Source organism: Plecotus auritus (genome assembly GCF_963455305.1).
Source record: "Plecotus auritus genome assembly, chromosome: 14".
In the NCBI taxonomy this organism is placed as follows: domain Eukaryota; kingdom Metazoa; phylum Chordata; class Mammalia; order Chiroptera; family Vespertilionidae; genus Plecotus; species Plecotus auritus.
Window position 1 is genome coordinate 5,233,855 of NC_137780.1, and position 18,619 is coordinate 5,252,473.

General features: G+C 44.8%; 2 protein-coding genes across 11 annotated transcripts in view; one reads left to right on the plus strand and one right to left on the minus strand.

Annotated features, from left to right (window-relative positions):
- The window catches only part of ARID4B (AT-rich interaction domain 4B), a 63,817-nt gene extending 52,960 nt beyond the window's left edge, over positions 1-10,857 (minus strand). For 3 of the 9 annotated variants that reach the window (XM_080651183.1, XM_080651180.1, XM_080651177.1), the window contains exons 1-2: positions 10,651-10,857; positions 9,692-9,746 (exon numbers count right to left, since the gene is read on the minus strand). In XM_080651183.1, coding sequence (XP_080507309.1) covers positions 9,692-9,697 — 6 coding nt within the window. In that variant the 5' untranslated portion in view covers positions 9,698-9,746; positions 10,651-10,857. Of the gene's footprint in view, positions 1-9,691; positions 9,747-10,370 lie in introns of all 9 variants that reach the window. The other 6 variants (XM_080651182.1, XM_080651179.1, XM_080651176.1 and 3 more) reach the window with 2 other exon arrangements.
- A 240-nt stretch (positions 10,858-11,097) lies between these two features.
- On the plus strand, positions 11,098-18,059 carry GGPS1 (geranylgeranyl diphosphate synthase 1). Of its 2 annotated transcripts, none has more exons than XM_080651186.1 (4): positions 11,098-11,727; positions 14,024-14,116; positions 16,273-16,343; positions 16,986-18,059. In XM_080651186.1, exons 2-4 carry the CDS (start codon positions 14,047-14,049, stop codon positions 17,742-17,744), a joined length of 900 nt encoding a protein of 299 aa, XP_080507312.1. In that variant the 5' UTR covers positions 11,098-11,727; positions 14,024-14,046; the 3' UTR covers positions 17,745-18,059. The 2 variants fall into 2 exon arrangements, with proteins under 2 accessions (XP_080507312.1, XP_080507311.1); XM_080651185.1 differs by having other exon boundaries at positions 11,106-11,356.
- Positions 18,060-18,619: the final 560 nt, after the last annotated feature.

Genomic DNA, 18,619 nt, shown 5'->3' on the forward strand with positions numbered 1-18,619 from the left:
ATTTATACTTTAACAATGATACACATACTGTTTTCTGTAAGATCTTCCTTAGAAATCATAATTTTGGCCCAGAGGATCAACCCACTGCCAACACCCTGTTAAAGTGGAAAAACACTCACACCAGGCAGAGTGCTGCAGGGTTTTATATGGGTCTCTAACTGTGCCCTAAAGCTCAGTACATCCTTGCCACAAATGACCCCATTAGGCACATAAGTGAATGTGGAAAAGGTAAGAGCAAACATACATTACCTTTCACAATAGTTTCATAAATAATACCTAGTGTGATAAAAACTCTACTTCCAGATTAACCTTTTAAAATTATTTTGTAAAATGTGTCCATCAAAGGATCTTCATTTATAATTATAACTGAAAACATTCAGATTCTCTTTAGAAATTTAAAAAGGCAAACATTTTAAGCTATTCATGTAAATGCTAACATTTCAGAAACAGTATAATACTCCTTTTCTAACTGTATCGTGATATAATCAAATGAAAATTAGAAAATAAAATGAGTATTGACCAGATTACCTGTTTCTTTAATGGTAAGAGCAGAAAGATGTGCAAACAACTACTTCTATCAAGATGATTGGTAGCAGATCAGCTAACAGGTGAGACTGTGGAGCTGGGTTTCTATAGTACTGTATTTTACAGACTGGCCAATGGAACGGAGTTCCATTCAGAAGCTAAGTTTTCGTTCTGCTTCCCAGAAAAATGAATGACCATATTAAAATTCAGCACATAATTCTGGGGAAGAAAGATTTATAGAAACCTTGATACCCATACTTGGACCTTCTGAGTACTAGCAATTCTTAATTAAGGAATACTGCAAACTATGTTCCGAGTAAGACAAGTGTTTTATAACTTTCCCTCTATGCCTCCTTTATTTTATCCCTTTCCTATTTACCAGCCTAAAATATGACCATTAGCATAGTAAGGTGAACATGAAGTTTGGTTTCTCTGTCTCTGTAGGCTGATTCTAGAGTACCTGCCTTTTATTTTTCCAGTAAACTGTTTACATACTTTTATAGACTCATTTTCCTCCCCAAAGGTGAATGGTGTCTCCAATCACAGTATGAATATTATCACATTTCTAGAAACACATTGTCTTCCATGAAATGAATGTCAGGATTTCATGCAGTTCTGAATGAGTAGAAATGTAATAATTTTTATAATATAAGCTCTTTTTTTAAATTAAGTTAAACAGTCCCTGGCTGGATAACTCGGTTGGTTAGAGCGGCGTCCCAATATGCCAAGGTTGTGGGTTCGATCCTCAGTCAGGGCACATAATCAACCAATGAATGCATAAATAAGGGGAACAACAAATTGATCTCTCTCTGTCTCAAAACAATCAATCAATAATTAAGATTCCATTAAAAAATAAAATTAAATTAAATTAAACCTACTAATTAATAAAGAGATAACAAATGTAGTCTCATTTTGATGTAAAATAATTAAAATATTCCAAATATCTTGGGAACAAAAGCTACTTATAGTCTGTTCCATTCAACATCCATTAGGTTTAATAGAGGCCATATTTTCCTTTGTCTTTTATATTCAAACTAGAGGCCCAGTGCATGAATTCGTGCGGGGTGGGGGGGAGTGAGTTTGGTCGCTCTTGATGGGGTGGAAAAGTCCCATTAGGGGAGGGACGGCAGGGGGAGGGGCTGCAAGGTGGGCCGGCCCCATCCCCTGATCCGGCTGGTTCGCTGGCCACAGTGGGTGTCATAGCAACTGGTTGTTATGGTCTTTACAACGTAATGGTTGCTGGCTTTTTATATATATAGATTAAGTAATAAGCTAAAAGTGATACTTAGCACTTAAGTAATCAAGACAAATTTTTAATAATTCTATTTGCAGATTATGCCTTATCAAAATATACACCTTCTACAATCTGCAACATTTAAATATCAAAAGGATTAGTTGTGACTATGGTTTCCACTGCTTCCTGTGGGTGTCATCTTACATAGAACACTAGTCCATCCTTCTCCTGAATGTAGAAACATCTTTGTTCTGTGACATCAAAAGGAAGGCAGGAAGAATCCTGTTTTTAAACAATTTGTCAAGAATAAAAGTTTGCAGCTTTTTTAAATGTCTGTTACTAAAAAATGAATATAGCATGTCCATATTTTGTTTACAGCCACATTAGGCAGAGCAATACACCAGTTAGCATTTTTTACAAATATAAAATATCAATGCTTATTTTCAAAAATTAAGCAGCCCTAACTTCATTCATTTTCCCGTTATCAGCCAGGAAACCTGTGTCCTTGACTCTTTCTCTCTCCCCACCAACCTGACAGGAATGCCTGCTGGCTCGACCTTCCGAAGACACTGAGCCCGGCCAGAGTGGCTTCGTTCATTGAGCTCCGTCCTGTGCACCAAAAGGTCAGGGCACATACCGGGGTTACCAACTGGATCCCCAGTGTGGGAGGCACACGCAAGGCAACCAATCAATGTTTCTCTCTCTCCCACCCTCGCTCTCAGCATATCCTCAGGTAAGGATTAAGAAAAAAATGTTTTTGAGGACACCTAAAATTTGACCACTGCTCACCTTCCTCACCGTGGTGGCCACCATCATCTCCCCTTTTTTAAAAAAACTGAGGTGACATTGGTTAATAAAATTATGTAAGTTTCAGGAGTACAATTCTGTAATGCATCACCTGTATATTGTATTGTGTGTTCACCACCCCAAGTCCTATCTCCTTCCATCACCACCACCATCATCCTTTATTAAAAGGTTCCTAAATGGTCAGCTTCAACTTGCCTACAGCCAGTTTTTAACACAGCAGTCAGTGATCCTTTAAAATATAATGAAAATTTGCCAATATATAGAGACTGCATCACTCTGCTATTCAAACCCCCAGTTGCTTCCCATTTCTATCAGAGTGAAATCCAAATTCCTTACAAAGGCCTTCAAGGTCCTAGGTGATCCGATCTGACCTGCTGGGCCCCCAACCTGCATTCCTTTATGGATCTGATCCCAACCCCTCCTTGTCTCTTCCTTCCTTACTCCACACTCCAGCCCCCCTAACCCCTATGCAGTTCACTGAATAAGTCAAGCTGTCTGAGGCCACATGACTAATTCCCTCACACCTTTCCATCAAGTCTTCTCAATAAAGCCTATTTGATCACCTTATTTAATACCACAGCCTGCCTCATTCCCTACCCTCCTTACCCAGCTCCCCTCTTATTTTCCTACTATTCACCATCTAACAAACTGGGTAATCTGTTTGTGTTCATTGTTATTTACCTGCTTACCTTCCCCTGACCTTAGAATACAAGGCACACAGGGCCAGGCCTTCCTACACGTGTTGTTCACTGTACAGAGACTAGCCTGTAAGTGTTCAATGAATGTTGAATTTTTTATTTTTATTTTTTTAAATATATTTTATTGATATTTCACAGAGAGGAAGGGAGAGGGATAGAGAGCTAGAAACATCGATGAGAGAGAAACATCGATCGGCTGCCTCCTGCACACCTCCCACTGGGGATGTGCCCGCAACCAAGGTACATGCCCTTGACCAGAATCGAACCTGGGACCCTTCAGTCCGCAGGCCGACGCTCTATCCACTGAGCCAAACCAGTTTCGGCAAATGTTGAATTTTTTAAAAGTCCAACTCCTTGGTGGTCATCAAGCTCTCAACAGGGTATCACAAATAATAGGTTACTTCCCTAAAAATGGAGAGGTCCACTCCTAGGTCCCGCCCACATTTAAAATATATGCTCACACAAAAGCTTGTATACAAATGTTATTAGCAGCATTATTCATAGGCAAAAAGTAGAAATAACCCACATGTCCTATAACAAGTGGATTAATGAAATGTGTTGTATCAATAAAATGGAGTATTATTCAGGAATAAAAAGGAGTGAAGTATTGGCATATACTACAAAGTGAGTAACCCTTGAAAATACTATGCTAAGTAAAAGGAGTCAGACACACAAAGCTATATATTGTATGATTCCATTCAAAGGAAATGGCCAAAATAGGCAAATCCTTAGAGACCGAAAGTAGCTTAGTAATTGCCAGGGGAAGGCCAGGGGAGTGACCGCTAAAAAGGACAGGGTTTCTTTTGGGAGATGGAAATGTTTGGAGTTGAATAGCAGTGATGGATTCACAAGCCTGTGAAAACACTAAAGAGTAACTGTATACTTCAAAAGGGTGAATTTCTCTCATTTTCTAAAATTCAAACAAAACCAAGTAAAATGGAAAGAACTGTTGGCCTGAATGTCCACTGCTCACTAATAAGGGAATACCTGCTTGCTGTACTAAGTTCTAAGACTTCCACCTACTAACTCATCACAGCCCAAGGGGGAGGGTGTCATTTCTAAGTAGCAGCGAGCAGAACTTTGCCCTCAGCTTCACTCCATTCAAATCCTGTCACCATCCCCCCTTCAACACTGCCACCTCTCACCTTGGCCCCCACCTCTCTCACTGAACTAACTTGGGAGCCTTAGACTCATCTCCTACTTTCACTCTTGCTCCCTGCAGTCTGTTTCTACACAGCAGTTACTGTTCTTCCTGAAAACGTGTGTTAGATCACCTCCTTCTCTTGCTCCAACCCTTCAATGACTTCCTAACACACTCAGGTTCCACCCGTAAGCCCTTACCACGGACTGCAAAGCCCTCCACTGCCCTGGCCCTGTGACCTCCCTAGCCGCATCTCCTACCATCCCAGCCCTGCAGGCCGCTTCCTGTTTCTTCAATATGCCCAGATCAAACAGGCCATCCTACAGGGTCTCTGCCCTTTAGCTTCGGCCTGGAATGCTCTTCCCCCAGGTAAGTGAATGGCTCACTATATCATCTGTCTCACACGTGCTTCATGTCATCTCCTCAAACAGGCCCTTCGTTACAACAGATGAATGAATAAATAAATAATTAAATCACACCCTCTGTCACTCTAACCTCTTAGCCTGAATCTGCTTTATTTCTCTTCATAGCACTTACCACATTTTTTTATTTTGTTTGGTGTCTGTCTACCCTAACAGAAAGTAAACTCCACAAGGGAGTCAACGCCTGTTCACTGATGTATCCTCAACACCAAAACCATGTCTGGTACCAGGAAAGTTCACAATATCTCTTCAATGACTGAATTTGTATGATGAGTTAGCAAAAATGCATTCTTCAGGGGAAAATATACTCATCTGCTATACTTTTTAAAATTACAGTAAGCAAAGAGCAATGTGGACAGAAAACAATTGGGTATTTTACAAAATTGCCTTTCATCAAAAAGACCACAAATTTATAGGACAAAATGCATTTGTCATATTATGGACCTAAACCATTTGAATATTGTAGTTAAATATTAACTATGAGGTTAACATTCGCGCTGGATAATCAAGTCTCTGATTGCTCTCCATCAAACTGCTCTTAATCTTACAGCTTAATAAGTAGATCCATATGGATGTGGCCCTCTTACAGGGCCTTTAAATACTCAAAACCCTACTCATCTTTAATGACAACATGCTTCAAATGACAATAACATCCATCTCATGCCCCAAGGAACCTGCATATTTCTCCCACCCCAGGTGAGTTCCTGGGTCCTAAATTCTTCTTCTAGATACCTCAGATCCAGCCCCTCGGCTCCACTCCCTGTGCATTAAGGCTTAGTCACCTCTCACTTGGGGTCCTCACCTGGACTCTCCCTTCCATTCAGATCTCCCGTTTGATCTATTCAATACAATACTACCAAAGTGATCTCTCTGTAATACAAATCCAACGTCTTTACCCTTCTTAAAAAGCTTCCGTGATTTCATGTACCTTTCAGGACTATTTTCAACTCCCTGACTTAGCCTCATCCCCCATCACTGCCCTCCTTTCTCACCTCCAACACATGGAGCTTTAAAATAATCCAGCCACAGTGAACTCCTTAGTTTTCAAATACATTACCTTGCTTTTTTCTTTATTTTCCACATGTTGTTTCCTCTCTGTCGAAAACACTCCTTTCTACCCTTCTTTGCCTAGCAAAAGTTTTAACTCTCCGCTTAGATGTCAATTCCAGAGGACTTTCCATGGGTCTGACTTAGCTATCCGCCCACAGGACTTATAATGACCATCTATTGAATCAATATTCTTATAATTCAATATGCACTGTGTTTTGTTTTCTCTGTCTTCTACTAAACTGTGAGCTCCCTGAGAGCAGGTCTATAGCTTATTCACCTCCATTCCACACGCCCTGACACGTGCAAGGGGCGGTTAAATGAGTGATTTATGAGGGGGGGAGTGCGAGGAAGTGGGGAGGCAAGGAGAGAGGGAAGGAAAAGGAGGGAAAGAGGAAAAGAAGGGAGAGGAGGGGAAGCGGGAGTAAGAACACGCACACAAGCAAAGGGCATTTAAAAAGGCATTTGTAATCAACCCATTATTGGTATATGATCGAAGCCAGTGACTACTGAAGAGGAACTGATACATCCGAAAAATCCATCTCCATCTCCCCAGTTCTAAGCACAACGATCTACAGCACTTACTCCCTAAAGACCCTGAAATGGCTAGCCCTCTCACTTCACTTGAAATTTTACCACAATGGCCCTGGCTGGGTAGCTCAGTTGGTTAGAGCACCTCCCTGATACGCGAGCGTTGTGGGTTCAACCCCAGGTCAGGCACATACAAGAATCAATACGTAAGTGGAACAAATCGATGTTTCTCTCTCCCCCACCCCTTCTTCTCTTTCTCTAAAATAACAATAAATAAATAAAGTAAATTTTGCCACAGTGTAATGTTAACAATATAGGTGCAGGAAAAAAATAACTAGGAAATGAATCTGATATAATTAAGTCTTAGAATAACTTAGAAGCTTTAATAGTCTATCATTTCTTGATAATGTGCTATCACTGATGTTGAAAGGGCTATCAAAAGTATGAAAAATAAATACAACGTAACACCTACATCATGATCTATGTTAAAAGCACAAAAGTGTGTGAGTCCGCTTTCTCAAAAACACACTGACAAAATACCCTAAGACAGAGTATACCCGTCTTGAAGATAGCACTACAAGAAAATTCCTTCTCAAACATACAACACTGAACACATACATTGTATTTCCTTTGGGATTTAAAGCAACGACCAAAAGAGCACTTTTGCCTCAAAACAATGTCACAATAAAATTTTAAAGAATCTTGTGACTAATAGGACATAACAAGCTTAAAAGTTTACTTCATTTCTAAAAAATTATTATGCTTTAAAAATCAGTTAAAATGTTAAGCATCAATACTTTTTGTTGTTGTTAATTCGCACCTGAGGATATTTTTCCCATTGAGAGAGTGGAAGGGAGGAGGATGTGAGAGACACATCCACTGGTTGCCTCCTGCAAGCACCCGGACCAAAGACCAACTGACCAAACAGGGCCAGGCAGCGAACCCCAAACCCAGGTACCTGCCTTTGACGGTAATCAAACCTGTAGCTCTTTGGTTTGATGCTCTAACCACTGGGCACACCAGCCAGGGCTAAGCATCATTATTTTTAAACTGTACTGTCAGAAGCATAACCACAGTGATTTCCACCCCCCCCCCTTTTTATTTAGTTTATTGGGGGCTGACCTGGTTGTTAACAAAATTATACAGGGTACAGGTGCACAATTCCACATCTATACACTATTTATTGTGTGTTCAAGTCTTCTTCCATCAACATTATACACTCCACCTCCTTACATCAAGTATAAATATGTTCGGTCAGAGCTAATAAATGGCATAAATCCCTCTCTAGCTCTGTTGTCATTACAATATGGAAACTGGGAGCATGGAAAAAATTTAAGTCCAAAATAATCAATACTAAATACTTTTTGAATTGCAATTTTTTTGAAGCAAAATACCAATCATGGGCAGCCTCTCAACGTTCATCACACAAGAAATTAAGTTGTAAGAAATTAGCTAAGTTTTTAGTACTACTGATTACTAGTAGGTTCCCCAAGAGAAAACTTATTATATAGTAACAGGAAGTTCGTCTTGTATAAAATCAGAAGTGTATTTTAATAACACCTTTTAACATTACTAACACCTTTTCTTAAAGGCAAGAATAATGGAAATGCTGAGCATTTAAAATTAGTAGTTTTAAAACGATACCCCAAAATTTGCATTTGCCTAACACTTACCATGAAACTTTTAGGGTTAAAGTTTCCAACGTACTTTCATTTTTTTTTTTTAAACACACATTGAAAAAAAAAGAGAAGAAAAAGGAAATGAAAGAAAGGAAAGGAAAAGAAAATTTAAATCTAAAAAACCTTCAACTTACTACATTTCTTTTAACCAAAGATTAACAGAGTTCCTAACAGGCCAGGCCCTACTTTGAGAATTGTGACAAATTACAACATTTATTCCAAATGAAATCCTGGGTTATTCAGCTTCTGAATCTATTACATATTATTCAACCCAACATTCTTCTTGAGAAATTCTTGTCCAACATCAAGCAAGGTAAACATTTTTCTTATAAACTCACTTGTCACTGTTTTACACAGGTCACAGTAGTCACAGCTGTGACTAACAAAAAGGGATTCATTTATGAAACATCACTGATTATTTTTTTGTTTACATGAAGGTGAGATAGGAATTCAGCAGATACACACATTTTAGGTGTTTCAAGCACCTCCAACTCAAGAAGAAAAAGCCTAAAAAATAACTGGACTGAACATAATTACTTTGTTCAGCTGATAAACATTTAAGGAGCCACAGCTTTTTCTTTCTGCCATAAACACAAGCATTACAAATTTTAAAAGCACTCTCGACTCTGAAGAAAAGTGAAGCAAATGTGTTTAAAAATAGTTCAAAGGAACTGTCAAAAGTGGACTGCATTTACATTTTGACAGACTATCTGTTGCATTTCTGTCCTTGTGCACACACTCTACCTCCTTCACACGCACTTCTGAACGTGGATGAAAATACCCGCTGGCCTCCAAGTTCCACCAGTTGAATCTAGACATTCAGGTGCCTAAGGCTTTCCTCCTAGACTGCTTTAAAACATCACAGCACTCAATCACACCGTCTCTACAGGGAACACACAGCCTGTGCTTTTACTGCTGTCATTTCTTCCACCAACTAAGCAAATTCTACTTTTTGGACAACAGACTACTTCGGTGAACACGTTTACATTTAAGAGGAACCTGACCATCGGTTTCATCACAAAGCAACACTACACCTGATATTCCCAGACCATATGTAGTTCAACAAAGACACATACACCAAGCAATCCTAAATCCCTGGAAATACAAGGAACCACTGCCATCTCCGAGCTGTGCAAAGATCATCAAAATCCTCTTTAAAAATCTTGGCGTTCAGATTATTTTCGTGGCTAATCAAGCAGGTCCGCTAAAAACTCACAGCACTGTTAGCACAATCAGTGGGGTTTTCTTACATCAGTGTAACCGATAGAACCCCAATACAGTTCAGGTTCTAGAGTCGGATTACTTGACCTGCTTTTTCTGTTTTAGCTTTAGAAACACTCTCATGCATGCAATTATTCCCTCTCATTTCCGGCAAAAAGAGGCGCTCTATACACGGGACAACCATCCTCAGTGCGAGATTCCAAAACTGGCTCCAACTCCTCAGCCCTGCGCACCGACAACCACCCCACTAACTCTCGTCCCCCCGGGAAGGGCTCGCACCCCAGCCCCCAAGCCCGGCGCTCGGAGGGCCCAAGCACGCCCTCGATCCGACCTTTCGCTTCCTGGATTCTGCGGCCCCAGAGGTTCCTTTTCCGCAGCGATCTTACCTTCATGATTATGCCAGGACCGCGGCGCCCTCCAAAACACCAGATTCACCTGCACCTGGAGGGGAAACAAAAGACACCGTCACCACCACGGGCACCCCCTGCTCCGGCACCCCCTGCGCGGGCGGAGGCGGAGAGAGACCGCGGGGCCGCGAGAGGCCGATGCGGGGCTCGCCTGGCCTCGCCACCGCACACCCCGCCACCCACCCGGCTCGGCAGCTCAGCGTCCCCATTGTCGGGACCCGACGGAGTTTCCCAGCTCCGACAATGACGCCATTTCTGTCAAAGAAGAAACTCACAACAAGCCGGGCCGGCCGGGCCTCTACGCTCCCCGCTTCCGAGGGACCTACACGCCGGGCCGCTGCCCACGTCCCGTCCCGAGACGGGGACCGACCGACAGGACGAGCGGACCCCGTGGGCCGGCCGCGGGGACAGGGGACGGGAGGAGGGGCCGTAGGCGACTCAGCCTCCGCGCTCGCCGGGCCCCACCGGGGCCCTCGCCGACCCCGGGACGCGGCCACCAGGCCGGGGCGACCGCGGGGGGCGGGGGCTCCGCAGGCTGAGGCCAAGAATTCGGGCGCCCGGCGAGCCCACCGCGGCGATCCTCCCGCGCGTTGGCCGGGCCCGGGGACTCCCCGAAGGACCCCCCTACGAGCCCGCGGACGCCTCAGAAATGCCCTACCTTCGTCGGAGGCCAGAGCCAAGCCCAGCGCGTCCAGGGTCCCCTCCCCGGCTCCCCCCCAAAACCAACAGGCCCGGGGGAGAGATGGGGAGACGCGCGGCGCGTCCAGCGGGGCCGAGGCTGAGGCTCCGGCTCCTCCTCCTCCCGCGGCGGCGACTGGTACCTTTGTTTGGCGGCCGCTCGGGTTCCCTCGCTGGGGGGAGGGGGACGACGAAAAACCCTCCCGGACGGGTGCCCGGGCCCCCGTCGCGCTGCCCCCCAGAGGACGGCGGCCACAGACCCTTCTGCGGCTCGCTCCGGGGAGAGGTCCAGGCGGCGGCCGTGGCGGCGGCCAGCTAAGCTTCAGAGACTCCTCCGCTCCGGCGCCCAAGCTCCTCACTCCGGACTCGACTGACGGGCAAACATCGCTCCCCCCGCCCGAGCCCCCCCTTTCCCTCCGCTCTCCACTCCCCTAAGCTGTCTCCCCTCCCCTACCTCTTTCCCGGATGGCCTCTGAGACGACCGCGGATTGGCCAGGATGTTTTAGAACCCGCCCACACTTCGTTGTTATTGGTCCTTGGGATACAAACAACGACGCCATTTTCCCACCAGTTCTATGGAAACAGAAAGTGACGCCCCAAAGCTTACCGGGAAATGTAGTCCGACCCGGGGTGCCCGTGTGTGAGCCCTCGCCCGCGAGAACTGCAAGACCCGCAACGCCCCGCGCCTGCGTGAGACGGAGGGGGAGGGGGGAAGGGGCGGGGCCACAGTGAAGGGAGGTGGTGGCGGCGCCTGCGCAGTGGGACCGGGATGGCGCATTTTCTTGCACAGAATAATGCGGCGTCGCTGGCGGCCGAGGAGGGCGGAGAGTTCCTTGATGAAGTAGGGGGAGGGATTCATGGAAGCGTCGGGAGGAGCCCGGGTGTGAGCTATAAAGTGGGAAGTTGATAGTGGGCCCTGCTACTCCCGGACCGGTGGCGCGGAAGCTGTGATCTCATCGCTGAACCGTGAGCGGCAGTGGTGGCGGCTGGGGAAGGTGGGGGGGACCCGGATGGGAAGGAGGGCGGGGTCTGGAGGAAAGAAAGAAGGATGGTGAGGCCCCGGATGCTGAACCCGATTGGGTCCGAATGTTCTGCGTCCCCTCGCGGGCGAAAGGGGCATCTGGAGGGGGCGGAAAGGGGCATCGGAGCGGAGAGGAAGCGGAGCCTCGCGGGCCCGGCGACCCTGCAGGCGGAGCGGATGCTGGAGGCTCCCGGCCCCGCCGCGGTGGAAAGTCAGCCTCGGAGTTGTGCAAACCCCCGCCGCTCCTCGGGTCGTTCTCTGCAGACCCCTCATCGGCCGGAAAGGTTTCCTGCGCTTCCGAGCTGCGCTTACATTTGTAGGTCTCTCGGTAGCCGTTCTGACACCATACCCTTCCCTCGATCTTTTCATGCGCAAATGTGTGCGCCCCGGTTTCACCCTCGAACGCGCTGGAAAGCAGTTTCCGTGCGCTGGTTCAGTCCGCGTACTTGCTGAACGCCTTACCGGGCAGAGGAACCGGTCCGACTCCTGCCTCATTGGACCTAAGCCTAGTGGTAGAGGTGGTGTTGATAAGTGCACGCGCTGGCCGGTGTGAGGGGGCAGCGGCGGTGAGTGCTCCAAGCAGGGCTGCAGGGTGCCTCGGTGCTAGGGGAGCTGAGATAGAGCGTGTGGTTAGAGACCTAAGGGAGGGCTTTACCGAGCAAGGGAGGTTTGACCTGAGAGGTGAGGGGTTGGCTGGGGGTAACTAAGAAAAGAACTTCTAGGACCTAAAGAACAGCACGTTGGAAAGCCTTCTGTCAAATGGGAGCTTCTGAAATACGGGGAACTGAGGCTGCAGGAGCAGGGACCCAGATCCTTACACACTGTGTTAAGGAGTTTTGTGGTGGTGTTTTTTCCCAGTGGAAGGAGAGAGAAGACTTCCCTTTGATGATTTCATCACTAGCTAATGCAGGGAACCCAGCTGGGAAGTTATTGCAGTAGTCACACGGAGGAGAGAATATGTTTTTGTATTTGTCACCCATCCATTGTTTGAATAAATTTAAAGCAGTTTGCGTTTTGAAAGTGAGTTGTTTCTGACTCACATAGACATTCTGTAGTATTCATCAACCTAAAAATAAATTAATAGAGCTATGGCTTGGTGTGCTAATTTTTTTTTTGTTTTACCTACATACTCAAGAGTAGACAACAACAAAAAAAAACTTTTCAATTCTTAAATATGTTTTTTTAATTGATTTTTAGAAAGGGGGAGTGGGAGGGTGAGAAAGAAACATCTGTTGCCACCCACCCCCACCCCCACAGCTGATGGAGTCTGCAACCTGGGTATATGCCCTGATCAGGATTCAAAGCTGCCACCTTTCTATGCAGGGGAGCCACACAGGCCAGGGCATGCACTTTTCAGTTCTTTAAATTCATAGTCCTAAAGACAAAATCATTGTACAAAGAAGCAAAAGAAAGCAGATAAAGGGGAAAAACCTGAAATATGTAAAAGATGTCAGAGCAATTAGAAAACTTCTAATGTGCCCTGACCGGTTTGGCTCAGTGGACAGAGCGTAGACCTGCGGACTGAAGGGTCCCAGGTTCGATTCCGCTCAAGGGCATGTCTCTTGGTTATGGGCACATCCCCAGTAGGGGGTGTGCAGGAGGCAGCTGATTGATGTTTCTCTCTCATCAATGTTTCTAACTCTCTATCCCTCTCCCTTCCTCTCTGTAAAGAAATCAATAAAAATATATTTTTTAAAAATCTTCTGTAAGGACAAATAAAAATAGATTTTTACAGAGCAGGAGAGTAGAGATTCAATAGTGAAGGAGGATCTAAGAAGACCATGAGTAATATGGTAGGAAATATCAAAGTAAATGTAAATTTAAGAAGAATAAAGGAAGGAAATATTTTTAATAATTCATGTCTTAAATCAGAATCTCTAAAATGGATTGATTGTAATGAAAATACAGGAGAGAAGTCTCCCCTTAAATTATATATAGTATATAAGACATTTTAATGTTCATAGAAAACAAGTATGTTTACTAATTTGTATAATCCATTATATATAGAAGAATCGAAATCTGTGGATTTGCTTTAACATTGAATTGACACAACCATATAAGCCTTTCACGGTTGAGTAAATATAAAAGGTTTAATTAAAGTTTTGTTCCTTAAAATCCAGGTGAACACTGACCAATCACTTGAATGAAAACTTGCCTTTTTTTAATGCTATATAATTTATGTATCATAGTTCACCCGTTTAAAGGATACAATTAGGTGGATTTTAGCGTACTCACAGAGCTGTAGGACCACTACCACAATCTAATTTTTGAACATTTTGATGGCCCCAAAGGAAGTAGCATACTCATTAGTAGTCACTCCCTAGCCTCCCTACCCTAACGTTACCTAGGCAATTGTTAATCTACTTTCTGTCTACAGATTTGCCTGTTTTGAACAATGCATGTAAGTGGAATAATACAATATGTAGTTTTTTTGTGACTGGCTTCTGTCAACTTAGCATAATGTTCTCAAGATTTCACACCCATAGAATTTTCTTTTAAAATGAAACAAAGTCCGGCTTTACAAATTCCTTGAGATACAAATTCCTTTGCAGTTTGACACTCAAAGATAATTTAATTAATGAGATCATGTTTATGATTCTCTTTTTTAACAGACCATCTTTGAAATTCAACAGCAATGGAGAAGACTCACGAAAAAGTCCAAAGAATTCTTCTAGAACCCTACAAGTACTTGCTTCAGTTACCAGGTAGCGGTTCAGTAGGTTTTACACAGTAGTGGTCATTCACATGTGAGCCTTCAGACTCACATAGGCATTCCGTGGTATTCATCAACCTAAAGCTAAATTAATAGAGCCATGGCCTGGCGTGATAGTTTTTTTTTTTTTTATTGTTTCACCTACATACTCAAGAGCACACTACAAAAAACACACTTAAATTCTTAAATATTTTTTAATTGATTTTTAGAAATAGGGGCAGGGAGAGGGTCAGAGAGAGAAACATCTGTTGCCAATCAACAGGGTTGGTTTTACATAGTGGTCATTCGAATGTTAGCATTCAGAAAAGGTTAGGTTTGCCAGCTCTTGAGATTTTTATATTTAAGGTCATGCATATGAGAAAAGTTATTGTTATTAAAAGGGACATTTTTGAGGTACCCTTAAAAATATGCAAGTATATAATATACCTAAAAATTAAAAATACTTAAAACATTTGAGTACCTTTTTGGAGGTTTAATTATTTATGGATGCCACACTTTCCTATTCCCCACTAGGTTAAGGAACGCTATGCCAATCTGTGCAACAACAAAAAGCTTCCGTTACCTGCCATGCTCATGTTTCCACCATCACACGCACACTCCATTTCTTACACTACTAGTTCCTTTAACAACCAAATAGTAAGGCATCTAAGTCACATTACTTAAAAGCATAACCCACATTATCCTATCTAATAAAAGAATAGTATGCAAATTGACTGTCACACCAAGACACAAGATGGCTGCCCCCATGTGGACACAAGATGGCCTGCAGCGGAGGGCAGTTGGGGGGGACCAGGCCTGCAGGGAAGGGCAGTTGGGAGGGGGCCAGGCCTTCAGGGGAGGGCAGTTGGGGGGGACCAGGACTGCAGGGGAGGGCAGTTGGGGGGACCAGGCCTGCAGGGGAGGGCAGTTGGGGGGGGGCAGGCCTGCAGAGGAGGGCAGTTGGGGGGGACCAGGCCTGCAGAGGAGGGCAGTTGGGGGAACCAGGCCTGCAGGGGAGGGCAGTTGGGGGAGACCAGGCCAGCAGGGAAGGGCAGCTGGGAAGGACCAGGCCTGCAGGGGAGGGCAGTTGGGGGGGACCAGGCCTGCAGGGGAGGGCAGTTGGGGGAGACCAGGCCTGCAGAGGAGGGCAGTTGGGGGGGACCAGGCCTGCAGAGGAGGGCAGTTGGGGGGACCAGGCCTGCAGGGGAGGGCAGTTGGGGGTGACCAGGCCAGCAGAGGAGGGCAGTTGGGTGGGGAGGACAAGTTGGGGGGAACCAGGCCTGCAGGGGACGGCAGTTGGGAGCCAGCAGTCCTGGATTGTGAGAGGGATCCCAGATTGGAGAGGGTGCAGGCTGGGCTGAGGGGACCCCCCCCCCCCCCGCATGAATTTCGTGCACCAGGCCTCTAGTTCCTATATAAAGATGGGCCACCTGGTCATGGCTTCCTACGGTTACACTTGCTTAATCATGTTTATGTGTATGCACATGTTTTATTTTGATATTTTTTTTAACTTTGGAAAAATGATAATAGTAAAAATTCAGACATATAACAAGTGTAAGTTCTTAGAATAAAATTCACTTATAAACCAGTCACTTGGAATCTGAAATACTCTTTTCTCATACAAAGGGGAATACTTCAGGCCATGGTAGTTATTTTTTGGTAGGAAAGCAGCAGAGCTGTCCATTCTCTAAAACTTTAATTTAAAGGAATGCTAGGTAATTTTAGGAGGTAATTCAATAGCAACGTACATTTCACTGAAAATAACTATGTTCTCAAAAAAAATGCCTACGTTCTCTAATATGTTCTGTGAAATTGACAGTGCTAATTAACTGCCACTAACTAGGCTAGCATCCTTTCAAAAGGAATGAATTAGATCATAATTCCTAAACCCCAATTCCATTCCAAAATTATTGATACCACTTAAGATGAAAGTAATGGGCTGCTGAAGGATTTAGAACCTCTTTTGCCTGCCCTGATTTTAAGGTGGGGGTTTAGAATGTGGATTTCGACAGAAGGGGCCAGTAGGGGCCCAGCACTGGAAGCTCTCCAGTGGGTAATGGATTGATGGGGTTGGATTTATCAAGTCTGATCTGTTTCGAGTAAATTTCGGAAATGTTTTTTATAATTAAAGTGTTAACTTTATTGCCAAATTTTATTCTTTAATTGCAGGTAAGCAAGTGAGAACCAAACTTTCACAGGCATTTAATCATTGGCTAAAAGTTCCAGACGACAAGCTTCAGGTATCTAGGCAGTTCCAATCCTCCTTTTTTTTTTTTTTTTTTTTTTTATTTGGCTAGAGAGCGAGCGAGAAACATTGATTTCTTGTTTCGTATATCTTATGCATCCATTGGTTGAATCTTGTATGCACCCAGGCTGGGATGGTGTATCCGGACAATGCCCTAACAAACTAGGCTACCTAGCTAGGCCTCTAACCTCATTCTTAATCCCCAAGAAATTTATGACATCACGTAAAAATACTCCTAGCTCTTAATTTTGTTTAATGCTCATGCAATCTACTGTTTTCATATTGAGGTTGCTAAATAATTACTTATTTTAAAAACTAAGGCACCTGCCCTGACCGGTTTGGCTCAGTGGGTGGAGCATCGGCCTGCGGACTGAGGGGTCCCAGGTTCGATTCTGGTCAGGGGCATGTACCTGGGTTGCGGGCACATCCCCAGTGGGAGGTGTGCAGGAGGCAGCTGATCAATGTTTCTCTCTCATCGATGTTTCTGGCTCTCTGTCCTTCTCCCTTCCTCTCTGTAAAAAATCAATAAAATATATTAAAAAGAAACAAAAAACTAAGGCACCTGAGACCATCATAATCTGTTAATGTAGTATTTCAAATATGAAAAAAATGAACTTTTCAATTGTCTTTTTGTTAGATTATCATTGAAGTGACAGAAATGTTGCATAATGCCAGTTTGCTCATCGATGATATCGAAGACAACTCGAAACTCCGACGTGGCTTTCCCGTGGCACACAGCATCTACGGGATTCCGTCTGTCATCAATTCTGCCAATTATGTATATTTTCTTGGCCTGGAAAAAGTCTTAACTCTTGATCACCCAGATGCAGTTAAGCTTTTTACGCGCCAGCTCTTGGAACTCCATCAGGGACAAGGCCTAGATATTTATTGGAGGGACAGCTACACTTGTCCCACTGAAGAAGAATATAAAGCTATGGTGCAGCAAAAGACAGGTGGACTGTTTGGGTTAGCCGTAGGTCTCATGCAGTTGTTCTCTGATTACAAAGAAGATTTAAAGTCACTACTTGATACCCTGGGGCTCTTTTTCCAAATTAGAGATGATTATGCTAATCTACACTCCAAAGAATATAGTGAGAACAAAAGCTTCTGTGAAGATCTTACAGAGGGAAAGTTCTCGTTCCCGACTATTCACGCTATTTGGTTGAAGCCTGAAAGCACCCAGGTGCAGAACATCTTGCGCCAGAGAACCGAGAACACGGACGTTAAAAAATACTGTGTGCATTACCTGGAGAGCGTCGGTTCTTTTGAATATACTCGCAATACTCTCAGAGAGCTTGAATCGAAAGCCTACAAACAAATTGATGCACTTGGTGGCAACCCTGAACTAGTAGCTCTGATAACGCACCTAAGTAAAATGTTCAAAGAAGAGAATTAGTAATATTAAGCCATTCTTGATTAGGCCTGACAGCTTATTTTAGCTGATTATTTTTTTGTCTTTTAGCCTATCTTTATAAATTTGGAGCAAGCTGTTTGTCTCTAAAAACGGAGTAGATGGGTGATGTGGGTGAGGTGGTTTCCATGTAGAACCACTCTGTAATCATTGTACAAAACTGAAGGGACGGAGAGGAGTCACGTTTAAATGGTGTAATGTGAATGTCGCAGTGTGCTGTGTTGGGTCCTTGTGGCCAGCTCTGCCGTGAGTGTTTGATTGATTCTGTCAATAAAGAATTCGACTTCCGTCTTCTCTGCACTGGGAGCAGCTCTCTGCCCCTGAACACGTCCGCCTGCGCCAGGTTGGTCTCCACCCCTCCTTCAGGAGCACCTCTGGGCTGCTGAGGGGTCGCTGCTTGCGGTGGTGCTGAGACGACCGGAGACACAGAGGTGAGGGCCTCCGCAGCCTGCCAGCCCCACGTCCCCTGGCCTCGCTTACTTCCAGCCGCGGCTTCCAAACCAGCGCCATCTCAAGGGACATCGACACGGCAGCCCGGTTCCTCGGGGCTGGGCTGCCGCAGAAGGGGCGGCCGGCCCTGGGGCTGGGACTGTGGGAGCCTCATCACTGTTATGCCAGGGACCCTTCTCCGAAGCAGCCGCCCTTCTGTGCCATCTGGGCTTTGCCCTCTCAGAGGCCATGGGGCTCGTGCCTGGTGGTGGCCTTGCTGTCTCCACCTCATTACCTTTCTCCGGGTCTGGTCTGCCCTGTATGTTCCTTTCCTGTACCTCCCCAGGCAACCTGGGGAAAGTGGCTGGCTCAGGGTTTGACAGAGGGAAGACAGTAATAATAATAAAAAAGTTACCAGGAATATCGATACT